Below are 23962 nucleotides of genomic sequence, written 5' to 3' on the forward strand. Positions count from 1 at the left end.
TAGACTAACGCGGAGGAGGCTATCCCTCTTACATCAAGAATTTCAACTTATCTTCGCGAAAACTTTATGAAAAATACTTTTCCAGAAATAAATTTTAAACTGAAATTACTCTTGACGAGTCGCCTGACATTATTAGGATAGCTTATTTCGGATTTGAGTACTTGCTACAGAGATTTTCAAGCGGATCGTTCCGGGGCTAAATGGGTTTTGGAAAACTTTTCACGGACGGGTGGAACAAAATCACTCCAAAAAAGTGTCTAACGTGATAATGGTGTGGAAAAAGCGATTGCACCTCGTTAGACAAACTAATAGGCTACACATTGAAGCAATTGACAAAATTTTCCAACGAAAAATAAAGCTTTAATAAAATAAATAAAAGTGAGTTTTGTATCTTGAAAAACCCTCTGTACATTACAAGTTGGTGTTATTTTATGTGCCCCTCTTTTGTTTGTATAAGAGATTCAAATAAAGGTTGACAAAATTTTACAAATTACTGTATTAAGTTCCATATGCTTTACGAATTTTCCCATCACTTTCCCTTGCTTCTTAAACTTACGTACATATTTATCTATTTAACATATGTACTTATACATAGATGCGTATGTACAAAACTTGTATTACAACTTGTAATTTACAAGTTTCCATCTCCTCATTATATAAATACCTCCCACCCCTATCCTATGTTAATGTCCCCAGATGTCCCCAAAACTTCCGCAGTTTGTTATTTAAATTAACATATTTGCAAACAAAAAGACAAAATGCATCATAAACTTGACAAATTTTACACTGTCAAAATTGTCTGCTCTTCATATGCAAATATCTCTCTCTGTCAAATCTTATCATTGGCAGATCTTATTTTTTGTAAATTTCATAAAATCATAAAATTCATCAAAATCATTTCATTTAATTAAATTTGTGATCGATTGAGACTAATTTGTCTTAAAAATCGGAGAGCTGAGCGACCTCCACCGGCAGATTCTCACCTGCCCCGTGCGTATGCGGAAACTTCATCCCTTTCTCTTCCCTTGTTTACGTACAGCACGAGGCAGGCAAGGGTGAAATCGCCAGAGTGTGATTATATTTTAGCTTGAAATTAATTAGAAAAGCCCAATTAATTGATATAATTAATTACAATCGGTTCCACCCACATGGCTGATTGTCTATTGGACTGAAAAAAAGTCGAATCCAGATCCACAGGTGACTTACAAAGGTAGAAATAAGGTGAGTTTAGTTTTCAATTTACAAATATTTAATTACTTATAATTTGTACTTTATTAATTATTAAACACTTTAGACAGCAGCTGGGCGTACAATTAATTATTGGAATTGTTGATTACGATGGAGGCTACTATGGCGACGACAAAAGTGGAGAATATCGATCTTATCGGCGACCTGGACAAATTGAGGATGCGGGCTTTAATGAACCCGTTCGTAAGTAGCTAAATTGCTATATTATTAGTAGTTATATTAATTTACGCATGATTTTATGACAATTTGTTTATAAAAAAGGTGTCAAAATTCGACACAAAATGACGAAACTAATTATTTCCATACAAATTCAAAATTTCAAAATATTGATTTCAGATCCTGGACAAAGTATTCTCCGCTTTAAAGGACACATCTTCTTTAAAAGCGTCCCGCCTCGTGTGCACCACGTGGTCCGACGTCGCGACCGGATATCTCGGAAGGCGCGGATCCCTCCTCTTTTCCTCCAAGCCGACCAAAGAGTTGGCCTCGTTCGACCACCAACTGGCCAAAAACGTCACATTATACATGAAATGCTGCTGCTATGAAGTATGTGCCTGCTCCTCCAACATCCATCTAGCCCTTCCCACCAATTTCGAACCCGTCCTGCCCAAAATCTGTGGGTCTCTCAAAACCATCCAGTTCATCGTCGGCATCGGATTCAAGCCCCGTCTTCACGACATGTGGCTGGACTATCAGTTTCCCAACTTGACTCGGATTTCCATTTTCGCGTCCCAAATCGGGAGCGAAGAAGATGACATCAAACTTGACAAATTCCATCCCCTCCCGAACCTCAAAATCATCTCGTTCAGGATTCTTCCGGGTTATAAGATGTTCTCCAGTACGAAAGCTGGACTTTCCTTGATTTGTCAGAAGCTGCTAAACGCCGCGACAAACTTGGACGAGCTCAGTCTTCAGACCAATTTCTATTTGGATTTGAACAAGTGTCGAAAGTTGAAGAAGTTTGGATTTGAATATCAAGAAAGTCGCGACGTCTTTACGAGGGATGTGGTGCAGTTCGATCACTTCGAGATGGACAGGATGTTGAAGAGTTGTAGAAATTCTTTGGAAAGGCTCAGCCTGAATTATTCTACGAGGAGGTGGCATGCGATCGAGTACATTAAGGTAACTATTAAAATTACTTAATTACTCGTTTAAAAAAATAGGGACAAAAGAATCTGAGAGGTTAAATGGCAGAATTTGTTTAGAAAACGTTAAGTTTAAAAAATTTGAGGACTCTACTTTTTTAAAGAACAATTTCCATTACAATTTTCGTTAAAAAAAGTAGTCCGAAGGTAAAATCTGCGATGTTATATGGCGTTCTGAGTTTAGTTTGTTTAGAAAAAAATAATTTAGAAAAGTTAATGACTTTTGTAAATTATTATCTATTTTTTTAACAAACCAGGTCAATTACGATTTTTTTAGTGTAAATTTAAATTTTCTAATTACAATTTTAATTAATTTATCCATAACCAGCTCAACTTCGACTTCCCGAATCTCACCGAACTCAAAATCGGAGCCTCCGACGTCTTCAAGGTCGACGATTGCCTAAACATAATTGATCTACCTAACTTGACCCATCTCTTCCTGGACACTTCGGATTCGACCGATCTTCCCGACATTGTAGGAACCCTGCATCTGCCCCACGACGGGATTACCTCGCTCCACGTGGTCACCATCCACGATGGGGAAGTTGGGGAAGAAGATGTTGCCAAACTGGGGAAATTGTACCCCTCCGTTACCCAATTCAAATTGGACCTGAGTGTCGAGTTCATCCCCCATTTGGACGAAAACTTTGACTCGTTAAAGAAAATGTTCGAGTCCTTTGGCCAGTGGGGATTGACGAGCGGACAGATCAGCGTGAGACACGCTTTGCCCCCAGTGATTGGAAGATATCGTGAGCGCGAGTTTGATTCCGATATTGTGTTCGCCGTGCTCGAGGGGATGAAGGAGTGGAAAGGTTCGAATTTAAGAAATAAAAACTCAGATTTGTATAAATTTTAGAATTGTATTTTCAAAATTGTATCGGTATTTTAGGACTGTCCAACACGTGTCTCGACTTCTTGGGGGATTATGACAACATTTCGTTCAAATTGTCAGACCGGTTACGAAATGCGGTGGAGTCTTGCAGTGCTATTCGAAACTTGGCGACACGTGGGTATTCCTGGTATTAATTAAGGTATTAATTAATTACATATTCACATTTTTATATTTTTGTACGGGATTGTTTTTGTAAAATGTATGATTTCCTTTTTTTAGATTGACGAAAAAACGACGAAATATTTGACGAACTTCAAGCGTTTATGGGGAGAGATTAAAAAATAATTGACGAAGTAGTGTCACTAATTAATGTTAGAATTGTTTTAGTTTTTGATTAGTAAAGTAGTTAATTATCTACTATATTTATGTATCTAATTGCAATACATACATACTTATCAAGTACAAATTTGAATGCCTTTCAGACAGGAATTAAGACTGACTTTGTTGTTATTAATTATATAACAAGCCTAATTATAGTTAACCTGACTTGGTAATTAACTTTGTTTAAAATGGTTGAGGTGTTAGTTAGTTGACAAATTTTGATTTGTTGTAGTAAGTAGTTTACTAATTAGTTTATCTAGTTTAGTTTAGTTTACTTAAATGACTACCATTTGCGTAATTAGACCCATTTAAACTATCCATGTATTGCTTTATTGATAGTTAATGCTTGTTTCTATGAAATATTTTTGTTACTACTTTTGATTGTTAGATTAAATTCTAACTTTAATGTGACCTACTTAATTAAATTTACCTGTGATTAAAAGTAAGAGAAAATGTTTTAATTCTAAAATTACAAGGTTCACTGAACATAAAATGTGTTAAAATTACTACAAACAATTAAGTACAATGATTTACAATTTAGTCATCCTTACAATTTTCCATCCTTAAGGAATAAATCCATATTTTTGTAGTTCTCTTAATTTTTGGACTGTCTGGACTTCCTAACTTTCGCCGAGATGCACTGCGCACTGGTTTTTAAGTAGAAATTTATCAAATTTCTGGAACCGTTGAAAAAAATTCTGTACTGAATATTAAATTTCCAATATGCACTTAAGACAATTCAAATTTTTAAAATTTCCTAGTATAGAAATTAAAGTTTCTGGTAATTTTATACATAGCTGAGGATGGCACCCAATTACGCTAAGATTGTCTACACATAATTTTGCTGAGATAAATAATTACTTTTTTATTACTGATTAGTACAATTTGGTAGAAAGAATTTGCAAATTTGAAATTTTGAAACCAATTTTTTATCTACTTAGGTGGGTGGCCCTTTTACAAAGTTTTGCTGAATTTAAATGGTGCAGGATGACTTCTGTTTGGGGAGGGTGGCGATGCACTGGTCGGCTTTGGCGATGTCGGCAATTTCTGAAGCGGTGTACATGGGGTCGTAAGTCCAGAGCGTGGTTTTGGTGCTCTCGTACGCCGTACAGAGCGACACCGGAATCGGCTTCCCTTGGGAGCACAGCTCCAAAATGTTCCGGATCGCGTTGGACTGGTACTTCACTTGCATGTTGGTCGTATAATCGGTGGACAAGTCTGGAATGAAATTTTAAATAAATTATATTTTTCAGAAACTTAATTTTGAAAAGAAAGTATCTGTAAAAAGCGTAAAATGATTTAGGATTGCGGCTAATGCAATGGCACAAAAATTTTTGATTAGATTGCAAAATTATGAATTTTAAAAATTTCTAAAGTCACGTTACTAAAAATACTTAAATTAAGAAATATAACTTACTTGCACTTGCGAAACCAACGAAGACCAAGATTGCCAGAGCAAGAGACAAGTTTGCCATTATGTTGGTTTGAAGAAGGTTGGATTTTTGCAAATTACTTCGTAAAAGGTTAATTTGATCGAGTTATGAATGAAATCTGACTCCAATTAGGCATCTTTTTATACCCAAAGATTGAATAATTACTCCAAAAACATGAATGAAAGTTTAATTTGAAAGTCAATTTGGTAACCTTGTCCATCATTGTGCAAAATTTTTGACATATGGTGGCCAGAATGGGGTGCTCAAATTAGCTTTTCGTACCGGACGAATATGTAATGTTACCAAAAAATCCTAACAATAAAGTGTGACAACTTCATAAACATTTTATGTCCACCTGTCATTTAAATATTTATGAAACATAATTTGTTAAGACGATTAATTCACAAAAAATTATTTGCACAATTCGGTGACAATTAATGTGCACAAAATAAAATCTTTCATTTCATGCAAATTGCAGACGCGATTTCCAGGGAAAACCAGTCCAAACTAAATTTGGTCGTTATGCGTTCACAAATTTATGAATGGATAACCTAATCGACTTTAAAATCAGGATTTCATTCATAAACTCGCAAAGCTATGTACATATGTAGGTATTGCTAGGATTTCGCAAAAAGATGAAAAAAAATCTGCTTAGTATATGTTTTAGCATTTTGCATTATAAATTATTCATAAGGTGATGAGCCAATCTGCGCAGATATCCATTCATTTTTTGGATGAAATAAATTTGGATGCATTCCATCTAATTTTACAATTGAGACAAACTTTAACTTTTATTTATTTGTCCTGAATTTCTTTCTTTCTTTATTACGAGACCTTTAATTTTGCACTTTCACACAAATATTATTACGAAAATGACTCCAATTTATTTTCTCGACGAATACAAATCGTGCCTTATTTCACCTTCCGACTTAAATTTCACTTAAATTTGGCCGTGGAAGGGTGGGCCCATGCGTTGTTATAAAGTCCCTATCATCTCCCCATGTTAAAAATAAAATCCGTCCCTCCCATCTCCTACAATGCTAATGTCCCCACAACTCCGGCGGCCACTGACTGCATAAAACAAGCGTCACACAAATTATCTATATCTTCTCCAAGGTATGAATGAGACCGCAGTGACTGACCAAACTATGGAAAAAGGTGAATTTCTTCGCACAAAAGTAACATTCATGATTCTGAGCACCGTGCCGTCTTCTATGCATGGCAAAATTGCGCTTTGAGTGACTCCTGTACTCGCATCTGTCGCAGGAATGGATCTTCTCCTTGCTCGCGGGGTGTACCGCGTCGACGTGGCGATTCAAGTGATTCGAGGTCGAGAACCCTTTGCCACAATGTGAACAGTCGTACTTTTTAAGATTTTCATGAAAAAACCGGACATGCCGGTGTAACCCGTTACTAGTAAAGAAAGTCAGGGGACAAAGTTTGCACTTGGAAAGTTTTCGCCCACATTTTTGCAAATGGGTCAACTGAAAATTAAAAAGATAAACTTGCATAAATACATAAATATCTAAATCAGGGGCAGTTCATAAATTATGTAAGGCAAAAATCGCGATTTTCTTAAGTCACGTAGGCACGATTCATACTTATTTATCAACGAAGCCTGAGCCCATTTCCTTTTTTGTACATAATTTGTGAACAGCCCCAATATTCCATTGAATATATTTACATATTTATGTACCTCGTGTAGTTTCAAGGGTTGCAAAAGTGCGAATCGCTTCCCACAAGTGGCACAATTGTGCGGCTTCTCGGTCGTGTGAGTGAAAATGTGACGTTCAAGGTCTGTCCTGCGTTTAAATTCTTTGTCGCAAAGTGTACACGGAAATCGGACCGGGTTTTCGGAATGTTCGGATTTTACATGTCGCGAAACATGGCCCTGAGTCAGGTAGGTTTTTTCACAGCTGGGAAAAGTACATAGGAAACGGGGTCGTTCCCTCGACCCGTGTACGACGTCCATGTGTCTCCGCAAAGTGCCGGAAGTGGAAAACGTCCAGTGACAAACATCGCAAGTGGGGCGTTCTCGATGGGTGTGAATTCTTGCCATGTGGGTGGCCATGGTGCCCGGGTTTTTTAAAACTTTCCTGCACATCTACATTTGTAAACTTTGAATTTTAATAGTAGACTTTGTATGTAAGTTCAGGGCCCGTGAGAGGGGCGGGCAAGCCGGGCAGTTGCCCGGGGCGCTGAGGCGCAGAGGGGCGCCGAAGGGCGCCAACAATTATATGATATGATGCGAAGTAATTTATTAGCAATTTATTAGAAATTTATAAGCGTAGTAAATAAATTTTTGGACCTGATTGATGTAAAATTCACCTTTCGAATATTCTCTACAGCAATAAGTAATATTTTTCAGTTGCCTTTGAGTAAGTCATCACTGGTTTTTGTGACTTAGATTTCTGTGGTTCTTGTTATCAGATCCCTGAAAACCCCTAAAGCTTATTCGGGATTTTGCTTTTGTGGGATTTGTGTATGGTTTGAGGCAAATTAAAATAAACTTCTTTAAACTATTACTTTAATCTTAATCAGTGATAATTAAACGTTCGGACTCAGTATGGAATTTTGAACATTTTCATGCGTGACTTGAATTTTTTATACCATTAACATGTTCTCAAATCCTAAATTCTTGAATAAATTCTTGAATAAATCATCAAATTTATTAACCCTGGGGTAGTGGTTTTTAGAAAAACCCCGATTCTTTACGAATGTTGCCTTTCAGTTTAATATAGAAATAGTCTCGACACTAGGGCTGCCAAATCCGTTCTGAATTTTCAAATCCGGATTTCGGATTATCCGGTTTTGTCTGGCCCAAATCCGGATTTAATTCCGGATTTGAATTATTTATTGATATTATTCACTTCATTGATATTTGAACGAGTTTGATAGATGTCCAATACTTCATTACCATATTTAACCGGAATTTAAGCTTTTCACTATGGTTTTTAATTTTTGAATATGTAGATAATTTCTGGGTATATTTTTAAGTTGATGTACTAAAAAAATGTGAAATTTTAAAAAGGTGAGGTTGATGTTGAAAATGACACATAAACTATCTGGAATGAATGGCACGTACGCATTTTAAAAAACTCACGCTTTTCCCAACAATTTGTATGTTAATTTGCATAATAAATGAAAATTAGTTTTAAAATTAAGGAAATCCGGATTCATTCCAAAATGAAACCCGGATTTCGGATACTTCGAAATCCGAAAATCCGGATTTTTCGAATTCGAAGTATCCGGATTTGGCAGCCCTACTCGACACCTTTCTACGAAAGTGTGTGTGCGGAAATTTAAATTTTTTCCCCACTCACAATGCGACACTTTAAAATATAAAATTCAGATTTACATTGGATGAATTTTATTTTATCGAGGTACGAATTTTAAAAGGGTTTCCAGTCAACACCTCGGGGTTTTCAAAAGCCTTGAACTTTTCGAATATTACTGCGTGTTGAAAAGTTAAAACATATTTTTGTAAGTTTATGAAATCTCTAAAAGCAAACTCCAGTGAACTTTTAAATTTCCAAATAATATTGCTGATGAATTTCTAGTACCAAAGTCAAGTAACCAATCAACATTTTTCGAAATTTTCAAACTGGAAAAGTTCCAAAATTTAAAAAGGCGCATTTTTTTGGCTAGAAAACAATTTAAAATGAAAGTATTGGCCTCAAATTAGTGAATTCTGAACGGCAAACAAATTGGAAATGCTTACTTTTCTTGTGAAAAAAGTAAAATTGGTCCCATGTGCTTCTGGATTTTAATATATAAAAGCGTACATTTTAATTTCTATCGATGTGCTCGTTAAAAATCGAATTATTAGTTCTTGGATAATTTTAAAATATGATTACAGCTTTTCACGCCTCGGAAAATTATTTGCATAAAATATAAGAACCATATGAGAAAAATGTGAGAAAAATATGAGGAAAATGTGAGAAAAATATGCGGAAAATGTGAGAAAAACATGAGAAAAATAGGGAAAAAATATGAGAAAAGTTAGGGGCGCTCAAATATATTTTGCCCAGGTAAATATTTGGGGTCGCACGGGCACTGTGTAAGTTACATAATGCAAATCTTGTAAAGTTACAATGGAGGTCTCCCAACGTATTTATGCTCACAGATTTGGACCAAACTAGAGTCAATCGATCACAAATATAAGTAGTACAAAATTTGCAAATGGCACTATCTGCCAATGCTTATAAGTTTAGCGGAGATATTTGCATAAAAAGAGGAGAAAGGCTAACAAATTTGTCATTTTCCAAATTTGCTGCACATTTTTCTCGCTTTGGATGCAATGCAAATATCTCCGCCAAACCTGCGCATTAGCAGATAGTACCATTTGCAAATTTCATACTAATTATATTTATGATGCATTGACGCTAGTTTGGTCCAAATCCGTGAGCATACGTTGGGACTATTTGTAGCGAATTTATTGTTCAAATTTTCACTCGCTAAAAATCCTTTCTCTCAACAAAAATTCGAACCGTACCTCTCGTCGTGCATTACACTGATTTACAACTAATAAGAGTTTTCCTAATGAGTAGCGAATTTACCTGGCTTTTTTTCTTAAAATAACCAGCCAAATTTTGTACGTCGAGGGACCGTTCAAAAATTACGTAACATGAAAATTGCGATTTTCCCAACAGCCCGTCATGCACAATATCATTGGAACGTCCCCATTCTCCCGTTAAATAATTTATGAAGGGTCCCCCAGTTTAAGTGGGCTGTCCACTTTTGGAAGAATTTAGACCCTCACCCCAGGCGGTGAACGGTTTGCTTGACGGTAAAATTTACATGGAAAGGGTTTAATCCTTCATTCTATGCGACCACACATCGCATCCTTTTTTCTGGATTCATTTATACATAGTTTAGAAATTATATTTCATGTTTTATATCACGCGAGTTTATTCACATTTGGCAAATACACATGCATGTACCTAACGTAAAGGGATAAATTTATGCATTAAATATTAGTACGAAAGTGCAGTTCATGGCATTTTTGAGTACATACACTTCATAATAAAACATAAACTGAAACAAGACTGGTAGATTTCGAACAAAATAAACCTGTTTACCCTCATTCATTTCACAGATTATGATAGTGAATGATAACGAATGAAAATGAGTTTGCTGTCATTTGATTTAACATGACTGAAAACTATTCCGTCATTTTTTCAGTTGCATGACTGTGAATCAAAGATTTTTTCACTGCTTTCTTTCTCCATCATCTGCTTAATATATGGGGCCAAGTAAGAAATGACGTAAAATAAACTGAATTTGAACGAAAATTACTGAGTGTGAATGAAAATCTTCACTTCGAAATCGGGATAACTGACTTTTGAATGTAAGGTAAATTTTTGAACGGGTACATATGGAAGGAATATGAGTCTTTTTCCAATTGCATATCTTTCCCGTCCCTAATTCCACAAGAAATGAATTTTTAAAATACTTTTTTCGCTAGCTTCATAATTTTGCTATGGGAATGTTCATAAATTATGTAACGCGAGACTTCAAAGACCTCCCTGTAATTTCGCGAACCCTTACTGAATACCCCCATTTTTCCACAAAGATTAAAAAAAACATTGTTCTCAAATTATAAAAGATTCTTGACGTTCCGGAATTATTATTCGAATCAGCGGAACAATTTTCCTCTTCATTCTTGCCATGTAGTGGAACGCGACTAATTCCTGGATGAAGACGACACCCGAAAAGACGAGACATGCGCCTAGAGCGTAAAAAGCGCCGGAAATATGCTTCAGGGTTAGGTCATCGCTCTCACCGGGGTCGGAACGTTCCAATTTGTCCGTTTGATTCGTCGATAGCCACCAAGCTCTTTTTGGAAGGCGGACGTTGTAATGCATGTCGTACGCCTCCCAGAAATCCGCGAGATGAAATGGTCTCACCCAGGACAGCCAGAAATCAAAGGATTCCTTGTAGATAGACCCTGGTTCGAGGGCGGCACCCAAAAAGACCTAAATTTCAGAGATAAAAAAGGAAGTCCGAGAATTTAGGAAATTCATGAAAACAGGATAATAAATATTCTTAAAAAGAAATTCGACCAATTATCATCGACCAACTATTCGATCAACGGACTCAAATTTAAGGAGTGTTAACCAGAGTTGGTAAAACTCCGGATTAAACATTGTTGATTATTAATATTGGGATGAAGAATTAGCGATTATTAATTGGTATTATGGATTACTGATTATCAGTTCGGATTAAAAATTGGCGATTATTAATTGGGATTACGGATTGCCGATTATTAGTCCAGATTAGAACTATCTACTTAATCCTAAAGCTTTAATCCGATGAAGTCAAAATTTTAGCCTATTCCTTAATCCTCAATTTAATCCTTTCCAAACTAATACAATGTACATGCTAAACGTAAATATTTATTATCAAGGAAATGGAATATGTACATATCAATAATTGTTATGAATTTTAATGAATGAATATGTAAATTTGAATAATGAATGAATAAATGAATGAATATGTAAATTTGAATAATGAATGAATAAATGAATGAAAATGCAAAAAATGAATGAAATATGAAAAATGAATGAATAATATGAATAAATTTTGGCTAACCACATAGGTTTTCTCCGGAGAATACATCAATTTCCTCGTGTCCGAATCTGACAGGTTTCCATACAGCAGATAAAGCGTTGAAATAGTGAAGGCAAGGCAGGCATATTTCTTTTCAACGACGTTTTCCAGACATTCCAATCCGACTCCGGTGATGATTTCCATGTCCTTCACGAGCTTCACGTACACCGGATCAGTGGATGCTTTCATCGTGTTGTACGCTCCATCGCCATGCTTTATAAACCCCACGGTGTAGTCGGATTCCACCAATTCTTCAAAAGTTGTCGGAATTTTTTCCAAAACGGGGAAAGCTAGAAGGCTGACCATCTTCGATCTGTAAGCGAAACACGGTCAGCAGATGTAAATATCTGTCACGGGAGGTTATGGCACACTTAAAAAGAGGGTTATACTTTTGAAAAGTAAATACAGTCTAAACTCTAAATTAAGTAACTTACTAAACCCAGATTAACTTTAACTTAATAAAGAGCAAAGTTTGCTCTGGCTTTAGTGTACCTTACTTAAGAATATGGGGTGTATTTTCTTTTTCCAAAAGGGTAGCCTTGTCTGCAACACAGCCCGCAATAAAATGGTCCATGGTCCATCGATGGATCTTTTTTTTTGTGGTCCATGATCCATAATGGACCATTTTGGTCCAGCGGACCATGGACCATTGCGAGCTATAATCTGCAACAGGGCATGGCTAAATACTGAGGAATTTCGAAAACGCAGGAATCGAATGTTATTTTTTTGCACCAAGGTCACATTTGGTGCATTTTGGTGCAAGAAATTGCCATAAGCGTGGTAAAATCCATGCAAGAAATGTGATTCAAAAAATGGGATTCACCCTTTGTATTACATATATCGTATTGTAGGGATTATACGCTCTGTTGGACTTATTTTGCAAATTTCTGAATAAACTAATATACCGTGTCTCATAGCTTCTTCTTTTGATCCTCACCTGTACACTGTTGTCACAATCAGTACGAAAAACAACCACATTGCAACGAAACATCGGAGCGGGGTGTACGTCGGGAGGACGCAGTCCTGATCCAGGTAACTGTTGATGACGAAAAATATCTGGTGCTCGATCCTCCAACTTTCCTTGCTGATGATCCCCCTATGAGCAAAAGTCATCCTTTCGCCGCCATCCATTCCAAGCACGGTCATAGATTTTGTGATCAGTTTGAAGACGATGAACGCTCCCAGAGTGGAGGCCCCAATGCAGGTCCACATAAGGAGATCGAACGACCAAAGGAGCGTCGCAGGGGAGAAGATTCGGACCCCGTTGGTTGTTATAAAGTGTAAGTAGCTCACGTCGAAGAAGGATTTGGTGAAAGAAACTTGTTGATCTAGGAGAATAATAAGTTGAAAAGATTAAGATGTTGAGGATTAGAGATGAAAAAGTAAGGGTGCATACTATGTATTCTAAATTTTGGAATCTTTCAAAATGTTCCGTCGAAAAAGGGGTACTAAAAATGCGGTAAATGCCAAGAAAGAATGACGGTTAATGTCAATAAATGACGATGAACACAATAAATTTCAGAAAATGCCACTCTAATTTCGCACTAAAAAAGGTTTGATTGCTTATATTCTAAAATGTTCTCTGTTACAAAAATGATACATTTTGACCTGAAACCCCCAAATGAATCTTGATTTAGGTAAGTGGATAAATTACTTCGTTTATTAGTATTTCCCGTCATGATGGCCATGTCCGCTTTACCAGAGACAACGTCCCCTACAGTGCCTAAGATACAAAATTTCCATCTTAATTTTGTTTAAAAACTACAATAACTCTCGCACATATATGTTTTTAAAATTACCTATCCAAGTCCCATTCGGAAGTTCCAACCCGGTCCCTCCCCCACCCGTGGAGAGGAACATGTTATACGTAAAATTCAGCTTTACCATTAAATACTGATCAAAAAGAGTCTTCAGCATGCCCCGATTAGCGTTATTGACCCCTTTGTACGGCGGGGTCGCTTCGATTCTCGCCTTCACGGCGGGAAACGATATCCGCAACGTTTTGCCCATCAGGTTCAGAACAAAGTTGGGAAAATAGTTAAAACTGGGGGGTCCTTCGGGAGGGAAATCGACGATCTGAGGCAGCCCTTCGGCACAGAAGAAGCAAACTGATCGGACCACGAGGTCACTGGATGGGGTGAAACTGAGACCAAGCTTGTACTTGGTCTTGGCTGGGAAGAAGTCAGACAAGAGGAGGCGTTCCAGTTGGGATGGTTGTGGCGTTATCCAGATCCAGAAGTCAGACTCTTTCTTAACCATGGGGAGATAGATGGGGGATATGGAGCTGAATGGGAAAAATATTAAGGTTTCATTGTGGTCTCCTTTTCATACAGTAAATTATGAATTGCTAATTTAAATGCGCTCAAAAATAAATGTACGGCACCAAAAATTAGTAAAATCTTCACCACATGACTATTATGGTGAAGTTTCAATTTTTAAATTCAAATTCTAGGGGAAACACGGTGAGCTTTCCGTCATAGGACACCTTTAAATTAAATAGTCCCTTCCCAATTTATGTGGATAAATTCGCAATATTTTCCCAAAAGAAAATTTTGTCCACTCGAATCTCGATATCATGTACCCCACTGTGCAAATCTGGAAAAAATGCTTTGCTTCTATGCGGATATTTTGTAAATGGCGTCCTATTTAAAAGCTACCACGATAAGTAAAAACTGCCAATTTCATACCGTTTAATCCACTCGAAAAACTCCGACCGGAAATGATCCACCACGACCACGGAAATCTTACACCCTTTACTCTTCCTGTTCCAATTTGCCACTGAGGAAGAGTCAAATCTAATCCTGGTCAAATTCCCCCCATTTGACAAACTTTCATGAAAGACAGCATTATAATGTGCCGTCACTTTAACTCCTTTCACAACATTTGACACCAAATTATTCCCCGTCTCACTTTCCCCACTTTGTCTCACGAAGAACAGGGCGCAGTCTGGATACCGATTAACGACAAGGTCAACAAGGAATACTTCTTCCGCCTTTTTAGTTAAGACGCTTCCTTCCCCCATGAATGGGTGGAAACACGTCAAAATCAAGATACCCCAACCCTTACACGGCTCCATTTATTGGAGATTCACGTGTCCAGACATGCGAACAATTTTGGGACAAATAGCACCAGAAATATCGTCGCAGTAAGAATTTATCGTGTTATCTGTACACTCTTAGAAAACTGCTGGTACATAAATCCGTACCAACCGGATAACATATGTACATACTTATCTGACTCTACCAACCCTGGTAATAACTTTCAGCAATGTCGTGGTAATGAAAATTTTACCACTCATAATGGAGGTCTCCTCACGTGTGCTCACAGATTTGGACCTAATCCATCACAAATTTGATTAGCATAAAATTTGAAAATGACACTATCTGCAAATTCCCATATTTGCATCCGAGGAGGAGAAAACGCCCAGTGAATTTGGAAAGTGTAAAATTTGTCAACCTTGGGACCCTTTTTTCCTCCTTTTTGCAAATATCCCAAACCTATGAATTTGCAGAAAGTGACATTTTCAAATTTCATACTAATTATAGTTATGATCGATTGACACCGGTTTCGTCCAAATCCGTGAGCACGCGTTGGGAGACCTCCATTGTCAAACTATTACCAATCCGGTAGGAAGTTATTACCAAATCAGGAGTGTGTATTACTTCCCCACATTTTTCAGTGCACATGACACCATAATCGTTCCCAATCAAGTCACCCTCAATAATTTTTAAAAATTCATGAGAGATTTCTGCAATTCCGCATCGCATAACAGAGTTAACGAACACGCGATGCCAATCTTTGGTGTTGTCTGTTGTAAATAAGTGAAAGTTAGTGCTATCCTGTTGAAGGTTGGAAATTTTAAATAGTAAAAACCATTACACTTCGGGTTAGCAGGTTCCTTGCACAATTTGTTATATATGTAAGACGAATTGAATGTGCCTAAATCAGTGTAATTTTTGGGGGTCGTTCATAAATTATGTAATGCGAGAGTGGGTCTAAGGCTCCAACAATATCGTGCCATGTGACACATCTTAAACGGGGGAGTCCTTTAGAAAACGGGGATTTTTGCGTTACATAATTTCTGAACGGCCCCTCCGCCAGGTGTAAATCTTGCATATTTCAAGTTACGTTGCGTCCGTGGCCGTTGCGACGTTGGAGAATAAATTGTAAATAAGTCACGTCCCGACTATTGACGGAATTTTAGACACACATTGTCTGTCTGCATATTGGAATGGCTGGTGAAGCGTTAAAGAAATCAACAACTTTCCCCGGAAAAGCTTGACGATAAGGGTTGCATACGTATAAATAAGTAAGCATGCACACAAGTTACATATGTGGGTTACGTAAGACTACCGAATACATAAATTAAACAGGCACGAGACACGCACGTACACAGAAAGTTTACTAGGCGGTTGAGAATGGGTGAATTTGTGTATGTATTCCGAGGTGACTGAGTACATCGTTACTACAATTATTTGGTAAAGGAAGGAATGATGGACTCATTACCCCCACTTTCCTTTGACAAGCTGCTGGCGCAAAATGCACTGCTTATATAACAAAAATGATGAAATTGAGCAGTATTAATACAGATAAATATTTTCCACTATGAATTGTGAACTATCGCTAATTTATGTGTGTTAGGAACCTTTATTCAAAATATTTTGCGAACATTCACACATGGAATAGGTACAAGTCCGACCTAAATTTTAGTGTTATGCATACAACTTTTATATATGTGTCCAAGTATTTATGATTGCATATCTTGCTTTCATGAAATTATAAAACTAGGCATGTTTCTGAAAATTTTTGAAACTATGAATAGAATACTTGTAAATAAATTACAAACGAGCAAGAAATGAAATACATAAAGTGCATGAGGTATTTGAATTCAATAAATGAAGTTCTAAAACCATGGGAAAAAATGGTAAATTTTTAAATACCTATTTTTTAATTGTTTATTAGATTTTGAAAAAAAAAACTGTTCAAAAAGCTTGTATTTTAATTTTACATTTTAATCATTTTAAGCAACAAACTTGTTATACATTTTTGTATAAATACTATCAGCGAAATAATTGACAACAAAATAATCCCACCTCCTCCCACTACCGGGAGTAGTGAAATTGCGAAATGAAAAATTTCCACATTCCCAGCTCCAAGGTTAAGACAATTTAATTTAACAATTCAATTTAACAGGGGAAACGTTATTACCAAATCAATACCAGCTTGGCGACTTCAGCACATTTTTAACTGTGCATAATAAATGATCAATTGCATCTTATCAATTCAAGTTGCCAAAATTTCATGAACCTTAACTTTCTTCCGATCCTGCGCTATCATACATAATTATCATCACTTTCTCATCACTTATTCCTCCGGACATAAATTCTACTTTGAATTTTTTTATCACACCAGAATTGTATTTTAGTGAATCGTACCCAAATTAATGTCCCCCTCTTGACGATATTTGCCCACTTATATTTCACATACTCGAATACCAAGAAGCTGAAACATGCCGCCAGACACGTGACAAGTAGAATGAAAACAGTTTGAATACTCCCGCCTAGCTTGACCACTTGGAATGAGCTCGTTTCATACCGCAATTTCCAATTTTCCCCACTTTTAAGCTCCCTTTCGCGTAACACTGTGTCATTCAGGCTAACCTGATTAGACACGTGATTGTAAATCCCTGAGCTCATAAACAGCCTAAAATATTGCAGCATCCGTGATTCCCGCCAAACACGAAAGATAAATCCGACCTGCCTTGTAAAAATTGTTTTCTCTCCGCGGTACCATTTTTTAGCGGGGTAATTTCTCTTCAAATGTTCATAATAAGTGTTAACCTCGCCTGAAGGTCCACCATAAGCGGATCTCTCACACTGCAAGATTTCCTCCTCAATCATCTGATTGAATTCCTTGTTGGTTATATTTCCCTCTAAAAGTCCAAATTTCTCCGGCCACCAGCGAATCCTTGGATCGACCATGAAATAAAGTAATCGAAGTAAATGCTGTGAATAATTAAAAAGATGAAAAAAATCGCGAACATTGTCATGAAAGAATTCGGGAAATTTATAATTTAGATGGCAATTCTTTCTTCCCCAGGCTGCTGTGAAGCGAGATAAAATTGTGTAGCAGGGTCCCCCCAAATCCTTCTCAATCGAGCTAAACCCCGCGGTGTGGTCGCGGTCAGTTTGAACCAACCCAGTCATTCTGGCCACGACTCTCCAAGGGTCTAACTTTGCTTTAATGGTCTCCAGACATGAAATTGCTTCATATGTGTCGCGTCTCTCCCCGGGAAGGGGTGAGTTTAAATTGGTGATTAACAGACTCAGGTAGCAATTAGTGATCACTATGGAGACAAGTAGCCATGCAATACTTAGAACTTCAAAGGGAAGGAAAGTACTCAGTTTTTTCGTCAGCTTGTCCACCTCGTCGATGAGGAGACCGAAAAAGTATAAGAATAGTTTAAGCGGGTAGAATTCTTTGTTCAAACAGTAAAATCCTAGCGAAACGAGGAAACTTGTTAAGATCAACGTGATAACTGTGACGATCCATACGATTGTATCGTACGGAGCTAAATACAGGGAAAATGAAAGCCCCCTCGAGAAATGGGAGCAAGAAAAAAATGAGAAGCCGGGGCATTTTGTGATAACAATTTGGAAATTATAGTAATGTTCGGTAAGAAAATCTCGACTTTCGTAAAAATACACCGGGTAGAAGCAAGCTTCCGTGAGAATCGGGTAGCAAGGGTCGGTCGTTCTACTCAAGGTGTGTCGTGTTGCGTTAAGTTTACTTAATCCCGTGGTAAACAGGATTTCTGAGATTTTATGTTTTAAAACAGAATTCTCGATGCAATGCTGTTCCAATTTTGCCGGGTAGTTTAATGGAGTCAATAAAATTGTTTTATCATCACTTAAAGTTGTGCAAACAAAATTTTGAAGAGTTGGAACAGTACCCTTTTGGTAACAGATTTTCACCCTATTTTTAGGGAGAAATAGTAAGACTGCCATTTTCACGGGTAGTTGAAGGGTAAACTTTAATGGTTGCGAGTATAAGGGGAAATCCAGATAGGATTCCAATATTTTGGGACTATTTGGAATTAAGATAAAGTTAAAAAAATCTGGGTAAACTTGATTCATATTAATTTGCTCGTTTACGCTGATATAATATCGGCTGTGAACAGAAATCCAATATCCTAACGATTTTTGATGATCTTTTGTATAATTTGGCGAATTTAAGGTGACAAAGAGAATGACAATTTCGCAAAGCCAGTCTTTGTTGCGGAGAATGCTGAGTGTTGGGCGGACAGTGGTTGGGTCGAGGTAAGGAATGAAATCGTCCGAGAAGGATCTTTTGGTCAGTGTAAGGGGGACATCAGTGGTAGTTGGAAGGTCTGAAGTGGACATATTGTTAAAGATGAGGTGATATCGACAAAACGTGTTGAGCGATAGAACAGATGGTAAATTTATGACAGCCACGGAAGCTGAACATGCGGTGAATAACGTTACGAACGCTGTTGCGTAGAAATAATTTGGGTTGGTCATGTTTCCGATGTCAAAAATTGTTCGGAAGTTTATGGTGGCATTGTATACGGGTTTTTAGTTTTAATTGTTGTATCTCAACTTTCCTTTCTTCCATATATGCAAATGGCGACTTTAAAACCTATTCATCGCGATGCGTTTTTAGCCCGAACCAGGGCTTATGTAATCATCATGTCCGTCCGTCTGTCCGTCCTTAAATACTTAAAAATATTACCATATGAATTTCTCCTGGTTCGGGCTAAGCAAAGCTGTATTGATAGGTTTTTACAATATGAAAATTTTAATGAACCTAAATTTCTATAATTTTTAGTTCTACAAAGTTAGGAGGGTAGAACCTTGTTTTTTTTTACTCCACGAGAATATAAATGCAGAATGGACGAAAAATAGGAATTAAAAATTCAGTATTTTCTCATTCATGCTCATTTTCAATATAACCATTTAATTAAGAAAGGAAATTTGAGACTCGACAATTTAAAGTCAAAACCCGCGTACAATGTAAAGTTAAGAGAAGGATTCGGTAGGAAATCTATTGAAATTGATTAATTGATGTACGACAGAAGAAGATCAAATCGAAAGGTGAAATTTACTAAATTTGATGAGAAATGTCGAAATAAATACATACATATTTAGAAGTATGTATGAAAATTTTCCACTAATTCACTAGTTTCTCACCTCACATATATTGAACATTCAGTATTGAGAGCATAGTCCACATCGTGCAGGTATTCAGTTGCGGAACAAATGATGAAGTCCCACCTACATACATAAATCAACTGTGTGTAATTAATGCAAATATTACATTCATGGATTGTGTACGTCACAAAACTCTGTTATCAGAACAAAATTTTCTTGATGTGCCATTTGCCAAAATTAAGGATGTGAACGTTTATGTTTGTCGGTCCGAAATGTATGCCAGCACATAAATATGGGGATATTATCATGTTGTCGCAAGCGCTAAAATTGAGGATGTAAAAGTAATTATCTACATAAAATATGTCATAAGTAAATACTTATTTATTTATCAAACTTGGAAACATAACTCATTCCACCTGTAATCTACATAATTACATATCTACCTACATATGCATGTGTACATACATCTTCTACATACATATTTCTCCCGTTTCAAAAATTTACCTGAAGAAACTCCACTCGATAAATGTGTTTCATTTGTTCAGGGTGTTCCTAGTTTTAGAAAATAACAATGCAGATTCAACGGGCCAACTGAAATTGGTACATAGATATCACCTGGGTGGAAAACAACCTGGTTTTTATTAAGGGGTGAAAGCCCTTTATAAGATCGTTATGTCCGTCCGTCCGTCTGTCTGTCCGTCTGTCCGTCTGTCCGTTGGTCCGATAACTTTTGAACGAAAAGACATAGAGACTTGAAATTTTGAACGTTAACTCCTAACGTCAAAAGACAGGACGAGTTCGAAGATGGATACTGTGACATCGTCACCTGCGACGATGACGTCGTCACAGTGACGAAAAAGTGTCACTTTTCAGTTTTGACATGTAACACATCATTTTTAACTCTTTTTCAACGTCGAATTCAATGGCGACCTCCATTTTGACCTCAAAGGTCATGTAAAGGTCACATAAGGGTTATCAACTGTTAAATTTGACACAAATAAGACAAAACACGTCAGAAGTGTCAATCTTAACAAATTTTCGAACAATTTGATATTCACTTGACGTATGACACACTCCTTTCACCCCTTGGTTACATGCGTTGTAACGGTTTATTCCATATTAGCTCACACATAAATACATATGGACATACATGTACATCAAAACATTCAGCTGCGAATTATATTTTTGAATATTATTTACATATTTTCGTGAAAAATTTGCCACGACATAATTTATTAAATAATAGCAAACATAAGCCCAACAATTCGAATATTTGCTTTAATAAGAAATTCGCTACTCACTATCAGACACAAACTGCTATAGAATGTACAAATCGGGTAGCAGGTTATTACCAAATCAATACCAGTGTGGAGTATGTACATGACCTCAGATTTTTAACAGTTTAAAATTAGGGAAGCGTCTGCAAGAAATTAAACTTCTATAAGTATATATGTACACATGAAATTTATTCATAAATTGTAACTTGTAGGCACAGAATCTTAAACTTGGTCAAATTTGGCGAATTTAAATCTTGTTTTCTCCTATTCAGATGCAAATATCTTTTTCATGACGCAAACTGTTTACAAACTTTACACACACAAATTTAATACTAAAATATTTAATTATAAACAAACTAGTATCAGTTATTTCTAGTAGTAACATCACGAAAAAATGCGTAGACACTCCTGGCCCCCCCAAGAACAAGATAAACAAGACCAACAGCCAAAAAGCGACCGCCACTGGTAAAAGCATTGGCGACAGGCCCACTCCAACTACCCACTTCAAGTTTACAACATTTTTCACATTTTGTTCTTCAGTAAATATAAATCTTAGAAATATAGCGAAGCACAGGGCTACGTGTAATTGTAAAATGACAAATAAAATTAACCACGCGAAGACATCATTGCTCAAGAAAAGCTCTTCCGTCCAAAACTTGGTCGGGTAGAGGGCTCTCGAACCCATCATTTTGATCATGACCGCCCCCACGAGGCACATAACTAAGCACCAGCTCGACAAAAATAGGAGCCCTGTCACGTAACAGAGATTGCTGTTAATTCCGTTAAACCCGAATGCCCACGTGGCGCAGCGGCCCATCCAAATAAATATGACGACACAAACGGTCACTTTAAGCCACTCGTCGTCCACTTTAGGCCGAGTGAAAATGACGTAGACGAACGAGGAAATGGAAACCAGGGTGAAGATGAGGTACAATCCGATAGGGATACGTGTTTTGCATGGGGGAAGGTGCGATTCTGAATCGATGATGTCGGTCTTCGAGGCTTGATTCTCAATATCCATTTTAGCGCCGGAGTTATGCTAAAAGAAAATAGTAATATTTTAGTAGCATGGCCAACATACTGAAATAAATTATGGACATTATTACTTTATTTCTTACAAATCAATGAATGGACATTATGCACGAGAGTACGAATAATCACAGTTCCAGAAACACAAAGATCCGATTCTGTTAAAACTTGCACCGTTTGCAGACTGATTTATATGAGTGCAACGGTGCCAATAATTCGGCTCTAAATACACCGCTGCTTTCCCGAGGGGGCAGAAAGTGGGAGAAACCGAAATCGGGGCAGCGGATTTCTCGATGATTAACGAAATGGTACAAAAACCAAAAGATTCGCTATTCGTGATTCGCGTTTTTGGAAATTCTAAAAACTAAACACATAAAAACTATACTCATACATAGAAATTGTACACAACTTAACCTGGAGGCGTAAACTAACTACACAATTTTGAGCACGGGTTAAGATACATATAGTTAATTTCAAGTTTAGTGAAGTTTCCTAATTTGTGCATAATGTTGGGGCTTATTCTTTCGTGCAGACAACTCGTAACCAACTAAATGTTAATGCGTATTTATTAAGCAAGTAGAGAACCATTAGTCAGACTGGATCATTAACACCCAAAGACTTTGATATTTAATTACCAGACTGACCAGGATACCGACTTGACTTTATCCAATTAAATAGGTTACGTATTTATATTTGCGTATGTATGTATGTAAATATTTATTTACCTAAGCATATTCTTAAGCATGCATGGTAATTATGTATGCAGATATACATACACATAAAGATCTGGTTGAGTCACATATTTACAAAGTATGTACTCCTTACTGGTATTGATATCATAATAATTTCTACCGCATTTGGTAGTACATAGTTTGCTTCTGCTTGGCAAACTCTTCAAAACATGCTCAACGGTAATGCCCGTTATTTCTAGTCTTCGCAGAGCCAAATATTTACTCCAATTAGTAATGGATTAAGTACCAGTTTTCCACCAGTGTACACAAGTGGTGACTACATGCATCATGCAAAAGATTAGAGGTGAATAATCTTGACATTATTTTAGCACAAATCTGCAACGGAATCTGCAAAAAAATTATATGCAGTAGTGGCCAAATACAGATAGATTCCCTGGAAAGAGCAACCATTTTAGCTTCACAAATTATTAAATGTTTACAGTAAAGGTTGTGCAGGTTACAAATTTGTCATAGCAAATATGTAAATCATTAACGAGTGAGTATATACATAAATAATCAACTTTTTAGCCTGTGCATGTATGCCATGCTAAAAATGCTTAGTTGCTTATAAGTTTAAATGTGACATCACACATTTTATAAAGAAGTTGCGTCATATTGTAGATACAAACTGTAAATTTTCGGTACGGTATCGTAAAAAAAATTATCCCCACATTGTGGTCGTCGCCTTAATTAACACGGCATATGTTGAATGTAACCAACGGTTTGAGCTGCTTCAGTGTTCAATTAAGACTGCAGGCTGTTTAACGTAATAATACCGTGAGTAATGGAACGTTCGTTAACTTCGTAACCAAAATTATTGCATTTTTTTGACAGCAACCCCCCCTCCCCCGTTTAACATGTGCCACATAGGCACGATCTTATTGGGCCCCTTACCGCCCTTCCACCACTCCTCGCACAAACGTCCCCTAACTTACGAACCATAAATTTAAATATGTAATAAATACGTAAGTCTAACCGGTTGGCACGACCACGACGTAACCGGTGTGCTTACTTGCGAGATACATATCTATTAATGAAAGCATATTTTTCTGACAGTCTCCTTGTACAAGGGCAATTAATTTATTCCGAACATAAAAAAGTAC

The 23962-nt window shown here is 36.9% G+C and overlaps 3 protein-coding genes across 3 annotated transcripts; 1 reads left to right on the forward strand and 2 right to left on the reverse strand.

The window, feature by feature from the left end:
* Positions 1-1027: 1027 nt before the first annotated feature.
* Positions 1028-4075, forward strand: LOC110855618. Its single transcript, XM_022104027.2, has 6 exons — positions 1028-1221; positions 1295-1431; positions 1585-2370; positions 2722-3205; positions 3283-3424; positions 3505-4075. The coding sequence occupies exons 2-5, from the start codon at positions 1339-1341 to the stop codon at positions 3417-3419; spliced, it is 1500 nt and encodes a 499-aa protein (XP_021959719.1). The 5' UTR covers positions 1028-1221; positions 1295-1338; the 3' UTR covers positions 3420-3424; positions 3505-4075.
* Positions 4076-4445: 370 nt separating this feature from the next.
* LOC110855728 lies at positions 4446-5173 on the reverse strand. The gene is made up of 2 exons (XM_022104137.2): positions 5024-5173; positions 4446-4824 (listed from the first exon to the last, which is right to left on the reverse strand). Exons 1-2 carry the CDS (start codon positions 5079-5081, stop codon positions 4580-4582), a joined length of 303 nt encoding a protein of 100 aa, XP_021959829.1. The 5' UTR covers positions 5082-5173; the 3' UTR covers positions 4446-4579.
* A 5460-nt stretch (positions 5174-10633) lies between these two features.
* LOC110855606 (glutamate receptor ionotropic, delta-1) lies at positions 10634-13910 on the reverse strand. Its single transcript, XM_022104016.1, has 5 exons — positions 13451-13910; positions 13306-13374; positions 12589-12979; positions 11634-11964; positions 10634-11017 (listed from the first exon to the last, which is right to left on the reverse strand). The coding sequence occupies exons 1-5, from the start codon at positions 13908-13910 to the stop codon at positions 10634-10636; spliced, it is 1635 nt and encodes a 544-aa protein (XP_021959708.1).
* Positions 13911-23962: the final 10052 nt, after the last annotated feature.

Source organism: Folsomia candida, unplaced genomic scaffold (genome assembly GCF_002217175.1).
Source record: "Folsomia candida strain VU population unplaced genomic scaffold, ASM221717v1 Fcan01_Sc013, whole genome shotgun sequence".
NCBI classification, from domain to species: domain Eukaryota; kingdom Metazoa; phylum Arthropoda; class Collembola; order Entomobryomorpha; family Isotomidae; genus Folsomia; species Folsomia candida.

Coding starts and splice junctions, on each gene's coding strand:
- LOC110855618 (XM_022104027.2), top strand. CDS start 1,339: ATGGAGGCTACTATGGCGACGACAAAAGTGGAGAATATCGATCTTATC. Junction 1,432..1,584: donor GGGCTTTAATGAACCCGTTC/GTAAGTAGCTAA, acceptor TATTGATTTCAG/ATCCTGGACAAAGTATTCTC. Junction 3,206..3,282: donor GGGGATGAAGGAGTGGAAAG/GTTCGAATTTAA, acceptor TCGGTATTTTAG/GACTGTCCAACACGTGTCTC.
- LOC110855728 (XM_022104137.2), bottom strand. CDS start 5,081: ATGGCAAACTTGTCTCTTGCTCTGGCAATCTTGGTCTTCGTTGGTTTC. Junction 4,825..5,023: donor CGTTGGTTTCGCAAGTGCAA/GTAAGTTATATT, acceptor ATTTCATTCCAG/ACTTGTCCACCGATTATACG.
- LOC110855606 (XM_022104016.1), bottom strand. CDS start 13,910: ATGGTTAAGAAAGAGTCTGACTTCTGGATCTGGATAACGCCACAACCA. Junction 13,375..13,450: donor TCCGAATGGGACTTGGATAG/GTAATTTTAAAA, acceptor TTTGTATCTTAG/GCACTGTAGGGGACGTTGTC. Junction 12,980..13,305: donor GGGAAATACTAATAAACGAA/GTAATTTATCCA, acceptor TTATTCTCCTAG/ATCAACAAGTTTCTTTCACC.